The 21,265-nt window shown below is 38.6% G+C and overlaps 1 protein-coding gene across 4 annotated transcripts in view; it reads left to right on the forward strand.

The window, feature by feature from the left end:
• AUTS2 (activator of transcription and developmental regulator AUTS2) overlaps window positions 1–21,265 on the forward strand; it is a 1,143,092-nt gene that overhangs the window by 501,267 nt on the left and 620,560 nt on the right. For 3 of the 4 annotated variants that reach the window (XM_060078085.1, XM_060078086.1, XM_060078087.1), the window contains exon 3: window positions 11,807–11,908. The exons of the other annotated variant lie outside the window; for it this stretch is intronic. In XM_060078085.1, the coding sequence (XP_059934068.1) occupies window positions 11,807–11,908 (102 nt within the window). The remainder of the gene's footprint in view (window positions 1–11,806; window positions 11,909–21,265) is intronic. 4 annotated transcript variants of the gene reach the window in all.

Below are 21,265 nucleotides of genomic sequence, written 5' to 3' on the forward strand. Positions count from 1 at the left end.
GACACAGAGAGACGGTGGCTGTCTACAAGCCAGGAAGAGAGCTCTCACCAGAAAGTGACCATGCTGGAACCTTGAACTTACATTTCTAGCCTCCAGAACTATGAGAAAATTTCTGTTGTTTAAGCCACCAGTCTATGGTATTTTGTTATGGCAGCCTGAGCCAACTAAGACATTAAGATACACATAGACATCAATGTCAAAAAAACAAACCAAGAAAAACAACAATCAAAAACTGGGCAGAAGATCTAAATAGACATTTCTCCAGAGAAGACATACAGATGGCCAACAGACAGATGAAAAGCTACTCAACATTACTAATTATTAGAGACATGCAAATCAAAACTACCATGAGGTATCTATCACCTCACACCAGTCAGAATGGCCATCATCAAAAAGTCTACAAATAGGGGATTCCCTGGTGGCACAGTGGTTAAGAATCTTCCTGCCGGGGCTTCCCTGGTGGAGCAGTGGTTGGGGGTCCTCCTGCTGATGCAGGGGACACGGCTTCGTGCCCCGGTCCGGGAAGGTCCCACGTCACGGAGCGGCTGGGCCCGTGAGCTATGGCTGCTGGGCCTGTGTGTCCGGAGCTTGTGCTCTGCAACGGGAGAGGCCAAGACAGTGAGAGGCCCGCATATCGCAAAAAAAAAAAAAAAAAGAATCTTCCTGCCAATGCAGGAGACACAGGTTTAAGCCCTGATCCGGGAAGATCCCACATGCTGTGGAGCAGCTAAGCCTGTGCGCCACAACTGCTGAAGCCTGTGCACCCTAGAGCCCATGCTCTGCAACAGGAGAAGCCACCGCAATGAGAAGCTTGTGCACCACAATGAAGAGTAGCCCCCACTTGCTGCAACTAGAGAAAGCCTGCACACAGCAATGAAGGCCCAATGCAGCCAAAAATAAATTAAATAAATAAACAAATAAATTTATTAAAAAGAAAAGTCTATAAATAGTACATGCCGGATAGGGTGTGGAGAAAAGGGAACTCTTCCTACAGTGTTGGTGGGAATGTAAATTGGTACAGCCACTATGGAGAACAGTATGGAGGCTCCTTAAAAACTAAAAACAGAACTACCATATGATCCAGCAATCCCACTCCTGGACATATATCTGGAAAAGATGAAAACTCTAATTCGAAAAGGTAATATGCACCCTAGTGTTCATAGCGGCACTATTTACAACAGCCAAGACATGGAAGCAACCTTAGTGTCTGTTGACAGATGAATGGATAAAGAAGACGTGTTATATATACACAATGGAATATTACTCAGCCATAAAAAAGAATGAAATAATACTATTTGCAGCAACATGGATGGACCTAGAGATTATCATACTAAGTGAAGTAAGTCAGTCAGACAAAGACAAATATCATATGATATCACTTATATGTGGAATCTAAAAAAAAAGATATAAATGAACTTATTTACAAAACAAAAATAGACTCACAGACATAGAAAATAATCTTGTGGTTACCAAAGGGGAAGGGGACAGGGAGAGGGATAAATTAGAAGTTTTGGATTCACAGAAAAAAAATTTTTTTTAAGTTCTATATACTTTAAAAGAAATATACAAACAATAATTCCTTAATATCACCAATACCTAGTCAATGTACATATTTCTGAGTTTGTCTCATCACTTTTTAAATTACTTTGGTCAAATTAGGTTTAAAATAAGATCTATACATGGCAATTGGTTGAGATGTCTTATATGTCTTGTTATCTCATTCCTACTCTTATTCTATATTTACCTTGCAGTTTATTCATTGAGGTTATCAGGTGATTTCTGGATTTTGCTGATTGTATCCCCTGGTGTGTGGTTTAACATGTGCTCTTATCCCTTATATTTCCTGTAAGCTTGTAGTATAATCTGTGGTGACCCAGATTCAGGTTGTATTTTGGGGGTTGGTGGTGGTGGTGTGTTCTCCATTAGGAGGGATGTATTATCTTGTTTTCTCTCTTTTTATGATGATAGTAGCCATTGATGCTTGGTTCTTTGCTTAATTTTATCCTTCTCAGGAGGTCCTCCAAAGGTAATCAATAAGGTATTTATTGGTTGGTTTTCTTTTAATATAATTGTATGCTTCCGTATTTAAACATGTTGATGTGTCTCAGTTCATTGTTTTATTATGCTGTTAATACTCAAATTGTCCCATCTTTGGTTAGTGGGAGCCCCTTAAATTTGGCTCTCAAGTCCCTTTGACAATATCTTTCTAGGATGACAAGATATGACAGACTCATCTTACATATTTGCCTCCTCAGACTTCAGTTGGATATTTTCATATTAGAATGGGAAAAACAAAAGTCAGAAAACATTTTATGCTTGAGGGTAATGGTTATTTTAAAGAATGCAAGGCTGTTTAAAACACTGTTCAAAAACATCTTTTGTTATAGAAAAATATAAAAAGTAAGCTTTGTGTATCCTTGCTAACCAAATGATATTGTCTCAGAATCTCTTTTTAATAATCAAAATCTCATTATCAGAAGGCTAGAAACTATACCAAAGCAGTCAAACATCCCTTCATCAAATTATTTTTGCATTGCATACATTTATTATGTGTGGATTTCTGAACCTATATGAAAACAGATTTATCTTTCAGTCCACAGTCATACCCAAGGAATGGCAAACAAACACGCTTTTCTCTTTTATCTCATTCTTGTGCATTCTTTTCCCCCTTGTAGTTTAGACTTCTTTTTTGGTAGGAAATGAAAAGTCAGGTATGTTTTCATGCCTTTTGTCAACATAATTCAACCTGGAAATAGTATCCAAGTTGTAGATGGAGATTTTAGTTACATATGAGCACTGCCTTTTACACTTTGATTCCCTTCCCTTCACGTTATTCAGTTATGAAGAGATAGTATCATAATGGCCTCTTGGCTGAATCATAGAGTAGAGCTATGATTCTCTGGATAAGCTGTAGAACATTATTAAGTTTTACTGTCTGGGTTGAGTGTGTCTATTGGAAGGATATCAAAGTTGGTCAGGTTGCTCTTAATTGCTTTTTGTTTGTGTTTGAGACTATGTAGTTAGATTGATCTTAGCTTATTTTCTGCTTTTTATTTGATTAACTTTTCAGTGTTTTCTATTGCTGTGAAGTCCACTGAACCCCTTTAACTTTGAATAATACATGTGATTGGCAAGTGCAAGTGCTTCAGTAGTTTCTATTTTTCAGGCTAATAACACAATCTTCAAGGTATTATCCATGGAATACCTTAAATACTTTGAGTGGAACATCAGTGACACAGACAAATGACACTCCAAAATCCAGGCATATCCAAGAACCCTATCTTATTTTGCATTAATACAACTTTCCTAATTTCATGGGAGTGATTTGATTTTTTTTTTTTTTTTTTTTTTTTTTTGGTACGCGGGCCTCTCACTGCTGTGGCCTCTCCCGTTGTGGAGCACAGGCTCTGGACGCGCAGGCTCAGCGGCCATGGCTCATGGGCCCAGCCGCTCCGCGGAATGTGGGATCCTCCCAGACCGGGGCATGAACCCGTGTCCCCTGCATCGGCAGGCGGACTCTCAACCACTGAGCCACCAGGGAAGCCCATGGGAGTGATTATATGATACATGGATTAAGAAGCAATTTCTCCTTTTCTTGTCTTTGTAAACCTATTGTGCAGGCAGGATTCCAAGATGGCACTCAAGATACGTGCCCCCTGTTTACTCCCATGATTAAATTTTTATATGGACAGTTGACTTTAAGACAGGGAGTTGTGTTCTGTTGCTTCATTAGCCTGATTTAATCAGGTAAGTGTTCAACTAGGGACCTCTTTCTGGAGTAAAAGATTAAACTGATGGGACCTCTTACTTTTTAAAATAAACTGCTTTATTAAAATATTTGTTATATATAATAAAATTTATTCATTATCAGTCTACAGTTTGTTTTTTAATATATTTATAGAGTTGTACAACCATCACTATACTCCAATTTTATAACTTTGCCATCACCTCAAAAATTTCCCTTGTGCCTACTTGCAAATTGGCGGATTCTTACATTCTTGTGCAAAATTCTGTTAGAATTTGGTGGATTATTTTTTTTTCAATGTGTCTCCTGCCATTGTTGGGTGCAGTGTTTTGTATACATCAATTAGATGCTTTTTTTAAATTAATTAATTAATTTATGTTTGGCTGCGTTGGGTCTTCATTGCTGCACGGGCTTTCTCTAGTTGCGATGAGTGGGGGCTACTCTTCGTTGTGGTGTGCAGGCTTCTCATTGCAGTGGCTTGTCTTGTTGCAGAGCACGGGCTCTAGGCGCGCGGGCTTCAGTAGTTGTGGCACATGGGCTCAGTAGTTGTGGCTTGCGGGCTCTAGAGCGCAGCCTCAGTAGTTCTGGCGCACAGGCTTAGTTGCTACACGGCATGTGGGATCTTCCTGGACCAGGGCTCGAACCTGTGTCCCCCCACATTGGCAGGTGGATTCTTGACCACTGAGCCACCAGGGAAGTCCCTGGTGGGCTATTTTTAAATTTATTGTTAAGTTGAATTGGTTGCATTTCATCAGAATTTTGCAGCTTTTTAAATTAAGAAGATCATCCTATAATTCTCTTTTTGTTTTGTTATTATCAGATGTGGGCACAGATTAGCTTTACGTATTTTTTTTTCATACTCTAGATCAAATTTTGTTAAAATTTTTAAAAAATTAAAGTTAGTTTAGTATAATTTTCATCAGTACCACCATAGACTAATGTTTATTATTATAATTTAGAATGTGTTCATTATCACATTTTGTAATGATAATCATATTATTATATTATTTTCACATTATATGTTGTATTATCACATTATTATTATGTAATTATATCACATTATATTTATTTTTTGGTTTTGTTTTTTATCTCTTTTTATTCTAGATATATAAGAAGTATGTCTCTTTTATATTTGTGGGTTTTGCTCCCAATTTTACTCTAATTTGTTAATTGTACAATATTTTAATTTCCAGTTCATTATGTAGTTTTCATTTTTAGAATCTCCTCCCTCTAATCTTCCCCATAGTTGCTTTTTTTTTGTTGTACTACTTTTTGTTCTCTATAATTAGACTATTTATTTCTGTTACTTCCAATTTAATAGAAAATACATGAGTTAATCTCTAGGACAGAATTTAGAGATCTTGTAAAATGTTTTACTAACATTTTTATAATTTTCATTTTCTTAATTTTTAGATGGTATGTTTGTCATTTTCTCTCTGACTCAATTCTAATTGTGCAGAGAATTTTAAAAAATATCTTGAAAGTTTTTTTTTAAAGTCTCTAGGTGATATGGATATTCAGTTTAAAATGTCATTAATTTTTACCATCAAGAAGGCTGTTCATGTAGTTTCTAAATTTTGAAAGTCTGATATTCTTGTAGCCTACTACACCTTCAGTCTGTAATGTCCCATGGATGCTCTAGAAGATGTGGTCTATATAAGTTACCAAATTTACTATGTATTGGCTGAGTCAAACTGAGTTCTTTAACCGCAGGTCCCTTTCTATTGTTTTGTTTTCTTACTGTCTGTTAGGTAGCATGCTAAAGTTTCCCAACTCCTGTTGATTTCCTTTATTACTTAAGATATTTTTTAGTTACTATATTGGGATATCAAGGTTTATATCTTAATACTTTAGTATAAAGAACAGAAGTGTAAAAGGTAAAGATTATACCTTTTATCACTATAAAATGATTACCTTTGACATATGACTTTAGCCATTTATTTATAATATTTTGTCTTTTTTCTCTTTTAAAATTTAGGAGTGCTTTATAACTAACAAATACATTTTTGTTTGTTTTACCCAATACAAACTGATATCCTTGCCTTTTTTTAAAAAAATTGGAGCTTAATCCATGTATATTATTATTATTATAGCCAATATACTTAGCCATATGCTTGCTCTCTTGCTAGTTCCCTTATTTTTTCTCCATTTCTCTATTGATTATGTTTTAATTCTTTTACATTCAATAGTAACTTAGAAAACAGATTTTTTAGTATCTAAATTTAGTGATTAACTTTAAGATTACCAAATCCTTAAAATTCTTTTTCTAACTATTAAAACAATAACAATATAAGTTCTGATTCTATGATCCCAGAGAAATTGCGCAGAAATTCCTTGCACTACCCGTTTCCAGAATTTAATTTTTATCTTTGTCACAACTTATTATTATACATTTTAAAGTACAGTGTTTATTTCTTAAGAAAACGTTTTTTGTGTTCAACTTTGTAATTTTGCTTATAGTAGTTATTTCCCACTAGCTTGTTTTGATGTGTCCAGCCTTTTCATTAAGTTACTTACTTTGGTTCTGCACCTCTCCTCTGAAATACCTTTTAAAGCCTAAGAAATAAAACACTACAAATGCCACTCAATCTATGAAACTTTCTCCACTTGGGAACAGTTTTATATGGAAACAATAAAACAACACTTTTATGAGATTAAATACTTACTGCTTTGATGTTAGTGAAGGTATATTGTAAAATTTCGTTGACTAAAAGAAGATTCAGTGCTTATTGGCACCTTTAAGAAACATCATATAGAGTTCATTTAGATCCCTACAGGAAAACTCAGCAGTCTGAGATAAGATTTATGCTGCTTTGAGGAACCAAAACTGTGGTGAGAGATTACTTCCGGATGCTCTTCTGCACTGCAGTTCATAATTCACGTCATTCCTCTAGAGTTCTAGGCATAGGTATCTCTTCCACATACTTCATCCTTTTGTGAGTTTTGTTTGAAGGGTTAATGACACTTTCTGAACATCTAGCATCTTGTTGGGACTCTCCAGACTCAAGCTGAAAAGAGTGGCATAGCCTGGCTAACAAATCTTAGCAGATGCGCACAGAATTGCTCCACCTTACTTCCCTCAGTCCAGGATGATGGGACTTTGTTACATGTTCATCAGCCATGATAAAACCATGGATTGTTATTTTCCTAATTAGCCATTAATAACAGTTAACTCTAATGACAATGCAGTCTCAGAGTTTGGAAAATATATTGTTGACAATGAAATCTAATGAAAACAAGATGGCTTCTTATATTTTATAAAAGGTGATAATCTTACTGATAGAATTACTGCCACTCATGCCAGATGCTAGCTTCCTTTAACTTTGTTTTGTTCTAGTTCTGATTCCTAAACTATATAATATCCTAATGGATAGAAACGTCTGGAACTAGAGAGTGAATTATAGTAATTTTTATTTTTATTTATTTATTTTTATTATTATTATTTTTTTGGTACGCAGGCCTCTCATTGTTGTGGCCTCTCCTGTTGCGGAGCACAGGCTCTGGATGCTCAGGCTCAGCTGCCATGGCTCATGGGCCCAGCCGCTCCACAGCATGTGGGATCTTCCCAGACCGGGGCACAAACCTGTGTCCCCTGCGTCGGCAGGCGGACTCTCAACCACTGTGCCACCAGGGAAGCCCTATAGTAATTTTTAAATAAGCGAGGTCCTGAAATATCTAAAGGTGGATAGGAAGAAATTTCATTGCATCATTTATAGCAAAAACTTTCTTATAACAGATGCCATGGATGCTGGGATAAATCAATGCAAGCAGATTGATTTTTCTTAGGTCTTTAAATGTTTAAGCCAGCACCTGGCCTTTGTAATGTCTCTGGTTGTAGGTAATAGCTGGGAATTTCAGGTGAAGGATAACACCTTCTGAGTTAGTTATGCTACCCCAATGATCCATTGGATATGCTTGAAAATGCCAGTCTTAAATGTATTCATGGGATTCGGAAGGAATACTTCTTTGCCTGATACCTTGTGGTTTAGCTTTAGTACTTACTGTAGTCAGTCTATTTCTTTGAAATATTGAGCTGTCTGACAGCTTAAAATCCTAAGTTTCCTTTAAACTTGAGCCTGGCTTTGGAGGAGAAAAGGGGTGATGTGGGGGTGGATTTTATGTAAGGCTCTCCAAAGAGAATTTGCTGAAGTGCTTTTGCTGGCAGGACACAGGGAAGGCTAGTAAGCTGCTTCCTCTCAGTTTTTCTTGGGGTTTTGCCCTTAGCCTAGAACAACATTTAGTCAGATAACTTACATCAGGGCCATAGGGGTCTCTTGCTGGGCCTTGTTGAAGTCATCATTTTCCTTCCATGAAGAAACATGGATAAGACCCAAATGCAAAGTCCAGATTTTGTCAAGCCTCTTGAACATTAGGAAAAGTCTTGATGCTCTTATACCCTTAATTCCCACCTAGATGTTTATTTCTCTTCAAGTTGGAGGACTTAGTTTTTATAAATATCTCTTTTTTTAATGATTTTTCATTTTTTTAATTAAAAATTTTTTTTTTATTTTTTGGCTGCGTTGGGTCTTTGTTGCTGCGTGTGGGCTTTCTCTAGTTGTGGCAAGCAGGGGCTACTCTTCGTTGCAGTGCACGGGGCTTATTATAGCGGCTTCTCTTGTTGCGGAACATGGGCTCTAGGGCACACGGGCTTCAGTAGTTGTGGCTTGCAGGCTCTAGAGCGCAGGCTCAGTAGTTGTGGTGCACGGGCTTAGTTTACTGCGGCATGTGGGATCTTCCCGGACCAGGGATCGAACCCGTGTCCCCTGCATCGGCAGGTGGATTCTTAACCACTGCGCCACCAGGGAAGTCCCTACAAACATCTCTTGATCAAATATTACCTAATAAGATTTCCTTCTTTGTGAATGAGGTTGGTTACCACAGATGTATTGAAAATATATTCTGTGGAGAATACTAGTCTACCACTGAATCATTATTTCCAGGTTAAATGTAAACATTTAAACAAGCACTAAGAATTAAAATGAAGAGAGCAGTAGGCAGTGGAGACATGGGGTTAGCCCTAGATCTCTTGCCTAATTCTGAGCACATTTCCTCTACACATTTTTTCATCCATATATTGGAGTTAGCTTTACCTGCCTCTACTTACCTCAGAGATCCAGTGAGATAAGAGTTCTGACGTTGCTTATGAATTACAGGGCCAACTCCACATACAGATTTTATCATCAGTATAAATATATTTAACGTAGACCTTTTAAAACTTGAAAATGTATTATAATTATCAATGAAGAATGAGATGCTTGCTAGAATTTGAAGGCATATGTCAAAAAACAAATATACAGGGCTTCCCTGGTGGCGCAGTGGTTGAGGGTCCGCCTGCCGGTGCAGGGGACACGGGTTCGTGCCCCGGTCTGGGAAGATCCCACATGCCGCAGAGCGGCTAGGCCCGTGAGCCATGGCCACTGAGCCTGTGCTCCGGAGCCTGTGCTCCACAAGGGGAGAGGCCACAACAGTGAGAGGCCCGCCTACTGCAAAAAAAAAACAAAACAAAAAAAACAAATATACAGAGAAAGAGCTCTTCAAAGACCATAGTGGAAGAGACAATATCTGAGCTTTAAGTCTTGACCTGAAAAGTACAGAGAAAGTGAGAGTGAGCATTCCAGATTAAGAAAATCTAGTGTGAAGAAGTGTAGGGCAGGAATGGGCATGACATGTTCAGGAAATTGAGAGGAAGTGATGTTCATTTTAGATTAAATTCCCCTTTATTACAAGTGTAAAGATGAAAACTTGAAGAGAATGACAATATTCTGAACTTTTATTCCATAGTAATAAGAAAAGGCTCATATAGCTTGCATCTGAATTAATTTAGAATTAGCAGGTTTAGCAGTAATTTAGGAGGAAACTAAGTACTTAAGGGCTCAGAAGGATACAAAGTAAAATTAGCATCATTTTTCTTGGTTCCATTAGAGAAGACTTCCTGGAGAAAGGGATTTTAGAAGAGAGTGGTAAAAGTGGATTTGTAGAAAGGTTGAAATCAAAAAACAATGCCCTCTATATAGGGGGGATTTGGCCAATAGCTGATTAGATGGTATGACCAAAAGTCAGGTCTGAACGGCAGTCTTTTAAGAGGCACATTAAAGGTACAAGGAATGCTGATTTGGATTCATTCTCCATTCATCTTGGTTCATCTTCCCCGATGGTCCCAGAGTCACATGAAAACCTGCAGGCAAAAGGTTTGCTACCTGTTACCTGTTCTGCTCTCTGAAGTTCCCTGCTACCCAGAAATATGGGGCTTGTGTTTTGCTTGAGACTTTCCATGCTCTGATCCATGCCCGTCTCTCTCTTGTTTCTTCCTATTTCCTCCCAAAAGGAGCTCTCTATTTCAGATAAGACTCCTGATCATTTCCTAGCATGTTGCTTTCCCTGTCTTTTCTTTCTAACTTTCTCCCATCAAGAGTATCTTTTCCTCCCCTTTCAGCCATATGAGCTCAATCTGCTTTTAAAATCCAAGACTTCAGACATCACCTTTCCTCCTAACATCACTGACTCATTTTTTGGTTATCATTTAGGATGTATGTATTTCCTTGTGTTGCTATATTTGTTTGTCTTGCACTGTCTTTCTCTTGCTGGATTGAGAACATTGTAAAGGTGCTATGTGTTGTAACTTGCATCACATTGCTTGGGTTCTCTGCAGATGTGGTTGTTGATGACATTATAGACTAATGGTCCATATGAATTTGACTCATAGTCTTGTATAGACTAATGGTTTGCTGTTGTGTTTTGTGTGTTTGTTCATTTTGAATGGAAAATCAGATCTGGCTAAATGTGTACAACATCCTGGACGTGAAAATCAGAGCCAAGTAAATGTGTAGAAACTGCCAAAATGTAAGCTTTGTGTAAGAGCAGAGACTTTTTAATTTGGTTAAGCACCATATCTCTAGCTCTTACTATCAGGCTCACATGTGGTACTTAATACATATTTGTTGAATGGATGCTGGTTTAATTTACTTAAGCTGTAGGTCTTAATTTGGTATTTTAAAATATCTTTAGGGGCCTCCCTGGTGGCGCAGTGGTTGAGAGTCCGCCTGCCGATGCAGGGGATGCGGGTTCGTGCCCCGGTCTGGGAGGATCCCATATGCCGCGGAGCGGCTGGGCCCGTGAGCCATGGCCGCTGGGCCTGCGCGTCCGGAGCCTGTGCTCCGCAACGGGAGAGGCCACAACAGTGAGAGGCCCGCATACCGCAAAAAGAAAAAAAAAAAAAAAAAAAAAAAAATATCTTTAGAATATTGTCTCAAAAAACAGGATCATTGTCTCCCTAGTGCATAAAGGATAATACACAGAATGTCATCATTTTCTCTGAGGAGAAGAAAACCTTGTTTTATGTTCTGTTTTGTCGTTCCTTTTTTTTTTTTTTTTTTTTTTGGCTGCGTTGGGTCTTCATTGCTGTGTGCGGGATATCTCTAGTTGCAGCGAGCGGGGGCTACTCTTTGTTGTGTTGCGAGGGCTTCTCATTGCAGTGACTCCTCTTGTTGCAGAGCATGGGCTCTAGGCCCACGGGCTCAGTAGTTGTGGCTCGTGGGCTCTAGAGTGCAGGCTCAGTAGTTGTGGTGCACGGGCTTAGTTGCTTCGCAGCATGTGAGATCTTCCTGGACCAGGGATGGAACCTGTGTCCCCTGCGTTGGCAGGGGGAATCTTAACCACTGTGCCGTCAAGGAAGTCCCTGTTGTTTCTTTCTTTCTTTTTTTTTTTTTCCCCAGAAGAGGACAGAGGAAATAAGATGGGAAGTCATATTTGGTATAACCTAAATTGGAAAAATCTCAGGAAAGATTACCCTTCAAGATTTATGTTAAACTTTTCAAGTGTTTATTGAAGGGCTGCTGAGGTCTTTTATCTACATTGACACTTTATGGTAAATGTTGTACTTATCCTACCCTCCACGTTTCTTTCTATGGCAGCTTACCTGGTACTATTCAGAAGCTGAGAAAAGTGCTAAAGATCAGGACCTTAAATTGTTCACTTTTGACAAGGCTTAAAGAATAGGGGTGAAGGAGCAGTTGTGTGAGATCACTGACACTTTTCTTTTTTTCTCTTTTCTTCTGCCTTCAGCTCAAGCCAGGGCAGAACAGCTGCAGGGACAGTGACAGTGAAAGTGCCAGTGGAGAATCCAAGGGCTTCCACAGGAGCAGCTCTCGGGAAAGGCTCAGTGATGTAAGTTAAAAAAAAGAACAAAACAAAAAAACTAAACAAAACCACCAAGTCACACATCCCTTGGGTCCGATTTCAATTTTCCAACACTCTCATCCCTTCACATCACTTTGTAAATATCCAAGCATTATTACACTTCATCCTTTCTTGGCATATAAATATTTGAGCATTGCTTTGTAGTGTCATTCTGTTTTCTGGTTTGACCTAATATGTGTTTTAACAAATTATAAGGTTGATGGGAGTATTTGTCAGCTTAGAAACAATAGATTACAAAAAGAAGTAATAATACTTTTAATATCAGTGTCACAAATGAAAGAAGTAGTCTGGCAGCGCTACAACTGGGAGATAACATATTTAACTATGGGCTTTCTGTCATTTCTTCATGCATGAGCTTGGTTAACAACCTTTTTATTTATTTATTTTTTTATTTTATTCCTGCTGGAAGGGATGACTAGCCATCCACTTAAAGAGAAGGAATTAAATTTCCTGACTGATGTCTGGAGGAATAACCCTCATGAGCACACACCATACCTCTTAAGGAGGTCTGTCAGCCTTCTAGACCTGGCTCTAACCACTCTCCAGCCTCCTGTGCACCAGGCTGAGAACCATCTGGCCCTCTTTGGGCCTTCTTGCATTCTTCCCTAATGTGTCATATAACAGGATTCTTGACCCATCTTTGCACCTGAGGGCAACATTTTAAAACTTTCTTTTAAAATAGAACAAGGGCTTCCCTGGTGGCGCAGTGGTTGAGAGTCCGCCTGCCGATGCAGGGGACACGGTTTTGTGCCCCGGTCTGGGAAGATCCCACATGCCGCGGAGCGGCTGGGCCCGTGAGCCATGGCCGCTGAGCCTGCGCATCCGGAGCCTGTGCTCCACAACAGGAAAGGCCACAACAGTGAGAGGCCCGTGTACCGCAAAAAAATTAAATAAATAAATAAATAAATAAATAAATAAATAAATAAATAAATAAATAAATAAAATAGAACAAGTAGGGAGCAATTCTTATTAGTGTTAACAGAGAAAGGAACATTAACATATTGAGACAGTACTCTTTTATTCCCCAATTTTTGGGTTTATTTGCAAAAGAATTTATTATTAGCTGAAGAAAATAATTCCACTGTTGATAAAAAAATAATTTGGATAGCCATTGAAGAACATTCTCAGAAATAACACCATTTTCCCTTTTGTGGTTAGCATACTCAATTTGGGAAATTTTGTTTTTCTCTTCCCTTCCATTCTCTTCTCTTCTCTTCTTTTCCCCTCTCCCTCTCTCCTCCCTGCCATCCTTCCTCCCTCCCTCCCTTCCTTCTTCCCAGCTATAGATTACCCTTCAGTCACCACAGGTGGTGACATCAGGATTCTAAGCATCTTTCTCTTTTCTTTTTAAATTGAGTTATAATTAATATACAGTATTACATTAGTTTCAGGTGTACAACATAGTGATTCAGTATTTTTAAACATTATGAAATGATGACCACAATAATCTAGTTTTCATCCATCACCATACGAATTTGTTATGGTGTCACTGACTGTATTCCCTATCTGCACATTACATCCCTGTGATGTATTTGTCTTACAACTGGAAGTCTGTTCCTCTTAATTCCCTTCACTGATCTTGTCCGCCCAGCACCCCCCAACAGCCACCTCCCTCCTCTTTGGCAACCACTGGTTTGTTCTCCATATCTGTGAGTCTGTTTCTGTTCTGTTTTGTTTGTTCATTTGTTTTGTTTTGTAGATTTCACATATAAGTGAAATCACATGGTACTCATTTTTCTCTGTCTGACTTATTTCATTTAGTATGACACCCTCCCGTCCGTTCATGTTGCTGCCAATGACAAGAATTCATTCTTTTTTATAACTGAGTAATCTTCCATTGTGTGTGTGTCTGTGTATCACATCTTATTTATTCATTTATCTGTTGATGAACATTTAGGTTGCTTCCATATCTTAGCTGTTGTATATAGTGCTGCAATGAATGTTAGAGGTACATAGATGTTTTTGTTTTCTTTGGGTAAATACCCAGAAATAGAGTTGGTGGATCATATGGTAGTTCTATTTTTAGTTCTTTGAGGGATCTCCATACTGTTTTCCATAGCAGCTGCACAAATTTACATTCCCACCAGTAGTGCATAGTGCTTCCCTTTTCTCCACATTCTCACCAACACTTGTTTCTTGCCTTTTTGAGAATATCCATTCTGACAAGTATGAGGTGGTATCTCATTGTGGTTTTGATTTGCATGTCCCTGATGATTAGTGATGTTAAGCATCTTTCATGTGCCTGTTGGCCATCTGTATGTCTTCTTTGGAAAATGTCTATTTAGGTCCTCTGCCTATTTTTTAATCAGGTTGGTAATTATTTTGATATTGAGTCATATGAGTTCTTTATACATTTGGGATACCAATCCCTTATCAGATACATCATTTGCAAATATCTTCTCCCATTCAGTAGGTTACCTTTTTGTTTTGTTGATAGTTTCCTTCACTGTGCAGAAAGCTTTTTAGTTTGATGTAGTCCCATTTGTTTGTTTTTGCTTTTTTTGTTGCCCTTGCCTGAGGAGGTATGTCCAAAAAAAAAAAAATGCTAAGACTAATATCAAAGAGATTACCACCTGTGTTTTCTTCTAGGAATGTTATGGTTTCAGGTGTTATATTTAAGTTCTTAATCCATTCTGAGTTTATTTTTCTGTACAGTGTGAGAAAGTGGTGCAGGTTCATTCTTTTGCATGTTGCTGTCCCATTTTCCTAACACTATTAAAGAAACTGTCTTTTCCCTATCATATATTCTTGTCTCCTTTGTCATAGATTAATTGACCATATGAGTGTGGGTTTATTTCTGGAATTTCTGTTCCATTGACCCATGTGTCTGTTTATGTGCCGGTACCATACTGTGTTGATTACTGTGGCTCTGTAGTATACTTTCAAGTCTGGGGAGCATGATACCTTCAGCTTTGTTCTTCTTTCTCAGTATAGGCATATAGACCAATAGAATAGAATTGAGAGTTCATAAATAAACCCATATATCTATGGCCAAGTAATTTTTGACACAAGTTTACATCCATTCAATTGGGAAAGAATTTTCTCTTCAACAGGTGGTGCTGGGACAACTGGTTTTTCCCATGCAAAAGAATGAAGTTGGACCCCTGCATCACACCATGTACAAAAATTAACTCAAAATGAATAAATGACCTAAGTATAAGAGCTAAAGCCATAGAATTCTTAGAAGAAAACATGTGGGCAAATCTTCATGACCTGAATTTGGCAGTGGATTTTTAGATGTGACATCAAAAGCACAAGCAACAAAAGAGAAAATACATATGTTGGATTTCATCAAAATTAAATACTTTTGTGCATCAATGGGCATTATCAAGAAAGTGAAAAGAAAAGGTACAGAATGGGAGAAAAATATTTGAAAATCATATAACTGATAAGTGTTTAATATCCAGAATATGTAAAAAGCTCCTAAACTCAACAACAAAAAGATAAACAACAGAATTCAAAAACGGGCAAAGGACTTGAATTGACATTTATGCAAAGAAGATATACAAATGACCAGTAAGCACATGAAACATGCTCATCATTATAGTCCTTAGGGAAATGCAAACCAAAACCATAATGAGATATCACTTTACAGCTACTAGGATAGTTATAATTTTAAAGAATGGAAAATAACAAGTGTTGGCATGAATATAGAGAAATTGAAACCCTTGTACATGCTGGTGGGAATGTAAAATGTTGCAGCCACTGTGGAAAACAGCTTGGCAGTTCCTCAGAAAGCTAAACAGAGAATTACCATACACCTCACCAATTCCAATTTTAGGTATATACCCAAACATCAGGTACTTAAAGAGATACTTATATGCCAGTTTTCATTGTAGCATCATTTATAATAACCAAAAAATAGAAACGTCCCAAGTGTCCATCAGCAGGTGAATGGATGAATAAAAAGTGGCATATATGGACACTAGAATATTAGCCCTAAAAAGGAATTAAGTTCAAACCTTGAAAACATTATGCTAAGTGAAATAATCTAGACATTAAAGGATAAATATTGTCTGATTCCACTTACATGAGGTATCGAGAATATATCGAGAATATGCAAATTCCTAGAGACAGAAAGTAGAAAGGGAGTTACCAGGGACTAGTGGTAGGGGTGGGGGGACTGTGAGAGATGGGAGTTATTGTTTAATTGTAACAAAATTTCTGTTTGTGATGATGAAATAGTCTTGGAAATAGTTTTGATGATTGCATAGCATTGTGAATGTAATTAATGCCACTGAATTGTATACTTAAAAATGGTTAAAGTGTTAACTTTGTTGTATATATATATTTATTTTACCATAATAAAAAAGTTGAAAAATATTAGGGCTGTAACAATCCTGCCAATCTCGTGTCAAGCCAATCTATAATATACTTTGAGTTTATATTGCTTATCATTAAAATTCATATTTCTTGCAACACTATTAAAAGATTAAAGAAGGAGAAATGACACACATAAAAAAAGGGAGGGCTTCCCTGGTGGTGCAGTGGTTGAGAGTCCGCCTGCTGATGCAGGGGACGCGGGTTCATGCCCCGGTCCGGGAAGATCCCACATGCCGCAGAGCGGCTGGGCCCGTGAACCACGGCCGCTGAGCCTGTGCGTCCGGAGCCTGTGCTCCACAGCGGGAGAGGCCACAACAGTGAGAGGCCCATGTACCGCAAAAAAAAAAAAAAAAAGGAAAGGAAGAAAAAGAAGTAGTTGGCTTTTAGTGAGTTGTTTCAAAACCTCCAGTCACTGTTTCCTTCACGTGAGCAGTTGTGAGGTTGCAGAGTCTTACCTCAGGGCCATTGCAATCTAAAATCTTCTGAGATGAAAGCCTTTGACAAGTCAAGCCACAAAACAACTCTGTTGGATATCAGGGCAACATCTACCCACACAATATTTTAAAGGATAAAGATGCTTCCATTTTTTCTTAAAAGAGAATTAGTAATTAATTACTTTAATGACAATCAGAAAATGAGGAGGTGGAGTTTGTTAAAATATCTCCATGTCTCTCATCACCATGCTTGTGCTTTCATTACTTTCTTGAACATATGGAAAATAGTTATTATTAACCATTTTAATGCCCTTAATCTACTAATTGTGTCATCTGTGTCATTTCTGAGTCTGTTTCTATTGATTGGTTTTTCTCCTCCTTATGGATTGTATTTTTCTGGCTTTTTTGCATGCCTGACACTTTTTTGGGGGGGATGCCAAATACTGTGAAGTTTTTTTGTTGAGTGCTGGGTATTTTTGGTTTCCATAAATATTCTTTTTTTTTATTTTTTATTTTTTATTTTTTTATTTTTTATTTTATTTTTTTATATGCAGCCCGCTTTGGAGGTCCATGGTTTTTTTTTTTAGATGTTGGGGGTAGGAGTTTACTTATTGATTTATTTATTTATTTTTGCTGTGTTGGGTCTTAGTTTCTGTGCGAGGGCTTTCTCTAGTTGTGGCAAGTGGGGGCCACTCTTCATCACAGTGCGCGGGCCTCTACTATCGTGGCCTCTCTTGTTGCAGAGCACAGGCTCCAGACGCGCAGGCTCAGTCGTTGTGGCTCACGGGCCCAGTTGCTCCGCGGCATGTGGGATCCTCCCAGACCAGGGCTCGAACTCGTGTCCCCTGCATTAGCAGGCACATTCTCAACCACTGTGCCACCAGGGAAGCCCTCCATAAATATTCTTAAGCTTTATTCTGGGCTACTATTATGCCACTTGGAATAATATTTTGATTTTTTCTGAGGTTTATTTTTATGCTTTTCTGGGTGGAACATTCAGAATATCCTTTAGCCTAAAGCTCATTTTTCCCCAATACTGAATACTCTGCCTAATTCCTGATGTGTTACAAGGTTTTTCCACTCTGGCTGGTGGGAATACCAGTTGTTCCCTGCCCTCTGTGACTCTGGCATTCGTTCTACCTGCTCCTTTTCAGTGGTCATTTCCCTTGCCTTGGGTACTTTTCACCCACAGATGTGCTGATATGGACTCAGGTGAAGAGAAGGGGGAAGCCTTCTGCAGGTTTCCTGATTCTCTCACTGTGAGCCTCTCTTTTCTCCCATCCTCTGCTTTGCAAATTCCAGCTGACTTGGCTTCCTCTTACTATCAACTCTGTCTTCTCAACTCAGGGATGCTTCTGGGATCCACCTGGGTTACCCCCAACCACACGACTATGGCATGAAAACTCTCTTCACACAGTAAGCTGGGGCAACTGTAAAAATTATTTCATTTGCTTTCTGTCTCTCTAAGATCACTGCACTGCCTATCTAAACTTCTAAAAAACCTTTTTTCCCACACATTTTGTCTAGTTTTTTAGTTGCTTAAGGTGTTAGAGTGAATTTGATCCCTGTTAGTCCAGATTGCCCACTCTGGATTTTCAGCTGAGATAAAACTCCCTTTAAGTCTTCCACTCACTTTAGTGATATTTTTAGGAGCTGTGGCAGTTAAGACTTACTCTCAAGTGCAGCTAATCAAGATAACTGTATTATTCCAGCTTTTTTTTTTAATTGGACAGGCAAAACGAGTAAGAATGAAGAATTTCAGTGTGGCTGGAGAATTTGACTCATGGGTGAAGCTTAAAAACCAAATGTGCTTGTTTTTTCTAAATTACATATCCCCAGACTACATTGCCAGGAGGGAATAATAATTCACGAGGACTCTCACATTGATCAAGGAGACATAGTAACTTGTTTAGATTAGTCACTAAGGAAAAAGTTAAGGGAAATAATTGAATATATAAATATTCATAGTGAGTTATTCAAGGGGGAAAATATTGTTTCTGACTTATACAGAATTTTGTAAGTGAGGAAGTTTTCAAAACTCAGGGCCTAAACTTAGTATATAAAAGCCTCAAATTTTGAAGTGATCGTAGGCATTCATTACAAACAGACTAAGTTTTTTTTTTTTTGCGGTATGCGGGCCTCTCACTGTTGTGGCCTCTCCCGTTGCAGAGCACAGGCTCCGGATGCGCAGGCCCAGCGGCCATGGCTCACGGGCCCAGCCGCTCCGCGGCATATGGGATCCTCCCAGACCGGGGCACGAACCCGTATCCCCTGCATCGGCAGGCGGACTCTCAACCACTGCGCCACCAGGGAGGCCCAGACTAAGTTTTAACAGCTATTTTGCTATTTATTATCCATGTGACCTTGAGCAAAAAACTTGATCTTTCCAAGCCTTGGTTTCTTTATCTGTGAAATGGGGGTCATTTCATCTACCTTGTTAGGTTTCTTTTAAAAGGTTACCTGGTACTGTGTGTTTGAATCACGTAACAGTTCTTGGCATACCCAGTGTGCTCATAAGTATTTATTTATTTCTTTCTGCATCAAATTTACACCTACCTTAGGAGGCTTCTCTACCCTTTCTGATTTGAATTCCCTTGTAGTGGTCAATTCGACAAGACCTGCTTATCTCAATCATGACAAACACCATTCTTCCTCCCAAATAAAATCCTCATTATTCTATGTCTCCTTACCTATTTTTCTCAACTTTGAACTCCCTCTCTTATTTTCTTGTCTCTGTATTGGATCCCAGAGCTAGTATCTTCAAAATCGAGCCCTGTTCCTTCCTCTGTCTTACTTATCCTGTTTACTTCGTCACTCTGCTTTATTTACTGACTTTATTTCTGAAGAGGCATTTGGCTATGATTATCCTCTCCTTGACATGACTGATGCTTCAGATGCCCTCATCATTTCTTACACAGATGATTCCTGTGGCCTCTCAGTGATGTAATCTGACGCATCTCTGTTTCCTTTGCCCTGTACTCGACAAAGCTTCCACAGTTGTTTTTCTAAGAGTCAGAACTCACTATTAAACTTTCTTCTTTAAGATCCTTTGCAGGCACACTCCTGAGGTTATAAGCAGAGCCCTCCACTGGGACATATGAAACTACCTCTTCATCCTCTCTCTCTCCCTCTACTTCCCAATGGTTTGTACCTTATACTTGTTCCTTCTGGACCGCTCTTTTTTTTCTTTTTTTCTTAAATAATATAAACTTTCAAATTTTCCTATTTTTGTTTCTTTTGTCTCCTTTTTTTTTTTTCTCTTTTCCTTCTGCAACCCCTATGTCACTTCCTCTAGCAACCTCTTCCTACCACCCTGTGGAAGTAAACAATTTTAATGCTTTATTCAGATAACTACCTGGATATGACTCTAGTGTCTCTCTGAAAGAATTTTGGGTCAGGATTTTAATTATGAAAAGGCAGACACATATTTCATACTTTTAAAACTTTCAAGATGTTGAAGAAATTGAAGCATTTCAGAAATTAGGTGAAAAGGGATTGAAGTCTAGTAAGTGTTGTGCTACACAGTTCTCTAATCTTATCGTTCTGTAGCTCTTTAGTCCATTTAATATCACAGTTGAGGCGTTTCTTCTGCTGCTTCTTGAAACACCCCTTCTACCTCGAATCTCCCAAGTTTGGGGGGTTTTATTGATTTATCTATGCCACTGTGCCATTATCCATCCATCTACGCAAGCATCTTTCCTAGCCTCCTTTTTCCCACCCAACACCCAAACATTTATTGTCAGGTTTACTAGTTACTGTTAAGGAAGAAGTAGACAAAGGCCACACCATCAATGAACTTCCCTGTATTTAAGAAAAAACTCTAATCCAGACCTGTGACAGACTCTTGATATTCTGTTTCTCCTTTCTTTTCTTTTTCTGTTTTTGCCAGATTTTCATTTTCCCTACCAGTTTGTTTATGCCTTTTGTCTTTCCTGTATCATGTTTTTATGTGTTTTCTTGGATAGTCAGTGTTTTGATTGTCCAGAAATATTTATCAAATACCTTTTAAGTGTCAGGTATAGTTCTGGGCACTTGAGATTGATTGGTGAACAAGATGAAGCCTCTGCCCTCATGAAGCTTCTACTCTATTGAGGGAGGCAAATAGCAAACCTGTGAGCAGACGATAACATTGTTTTTGATGTGTAATACATTTTGTGAAGTAAACTAAACAGTAGTGGGGGGTGGCAGGGTGTGTGCTGCCACTTTAACTGGAGTGATTGGATTAGTCCTTTCTTTCTTTCTTTTTTTTAAAAAATATTTATTTATTTATATTGTTGCACCGGGTCTTAGTTGTGGCTCACGGGCTCTTTAGTTGTGGCATGCAAACTCTTAGTTGTGGCATGCATGTGGGATCTAGTTCCCTGACCAGGGATTGAACCTGGGCCCTCTGCATTGGGAGCACAGACTCTTATCCGCTGTGCCGCCAGGGAAGTCCCTGGATCAGTCCTTTCTGTTTTGGTGATTTTTGAACTGAAGCCTGAATGACGAAAGGAAGGAAGAACATCTAGGCAACGGAGTGACAAGGTCACGGCCCTGAGTCAGGACATGTTTAAGGGGAAGAAAAAAG

Source organism: Mesoplodon densirostris, chromosome 16, assembly GCF_025265405.1.
Source record: "Mesoplodon densirostris isolate mMesDen1 chromosome 16, mMesDen1 primary haplotype, whole genome shotgun sequence".
Lineage (NCBI taxonomy): Eukaryota > Metazoa > Chordata > Mammalia > Artiodactyla > Ziphiidae > Mesoplodon > Mesoplodon densirostris.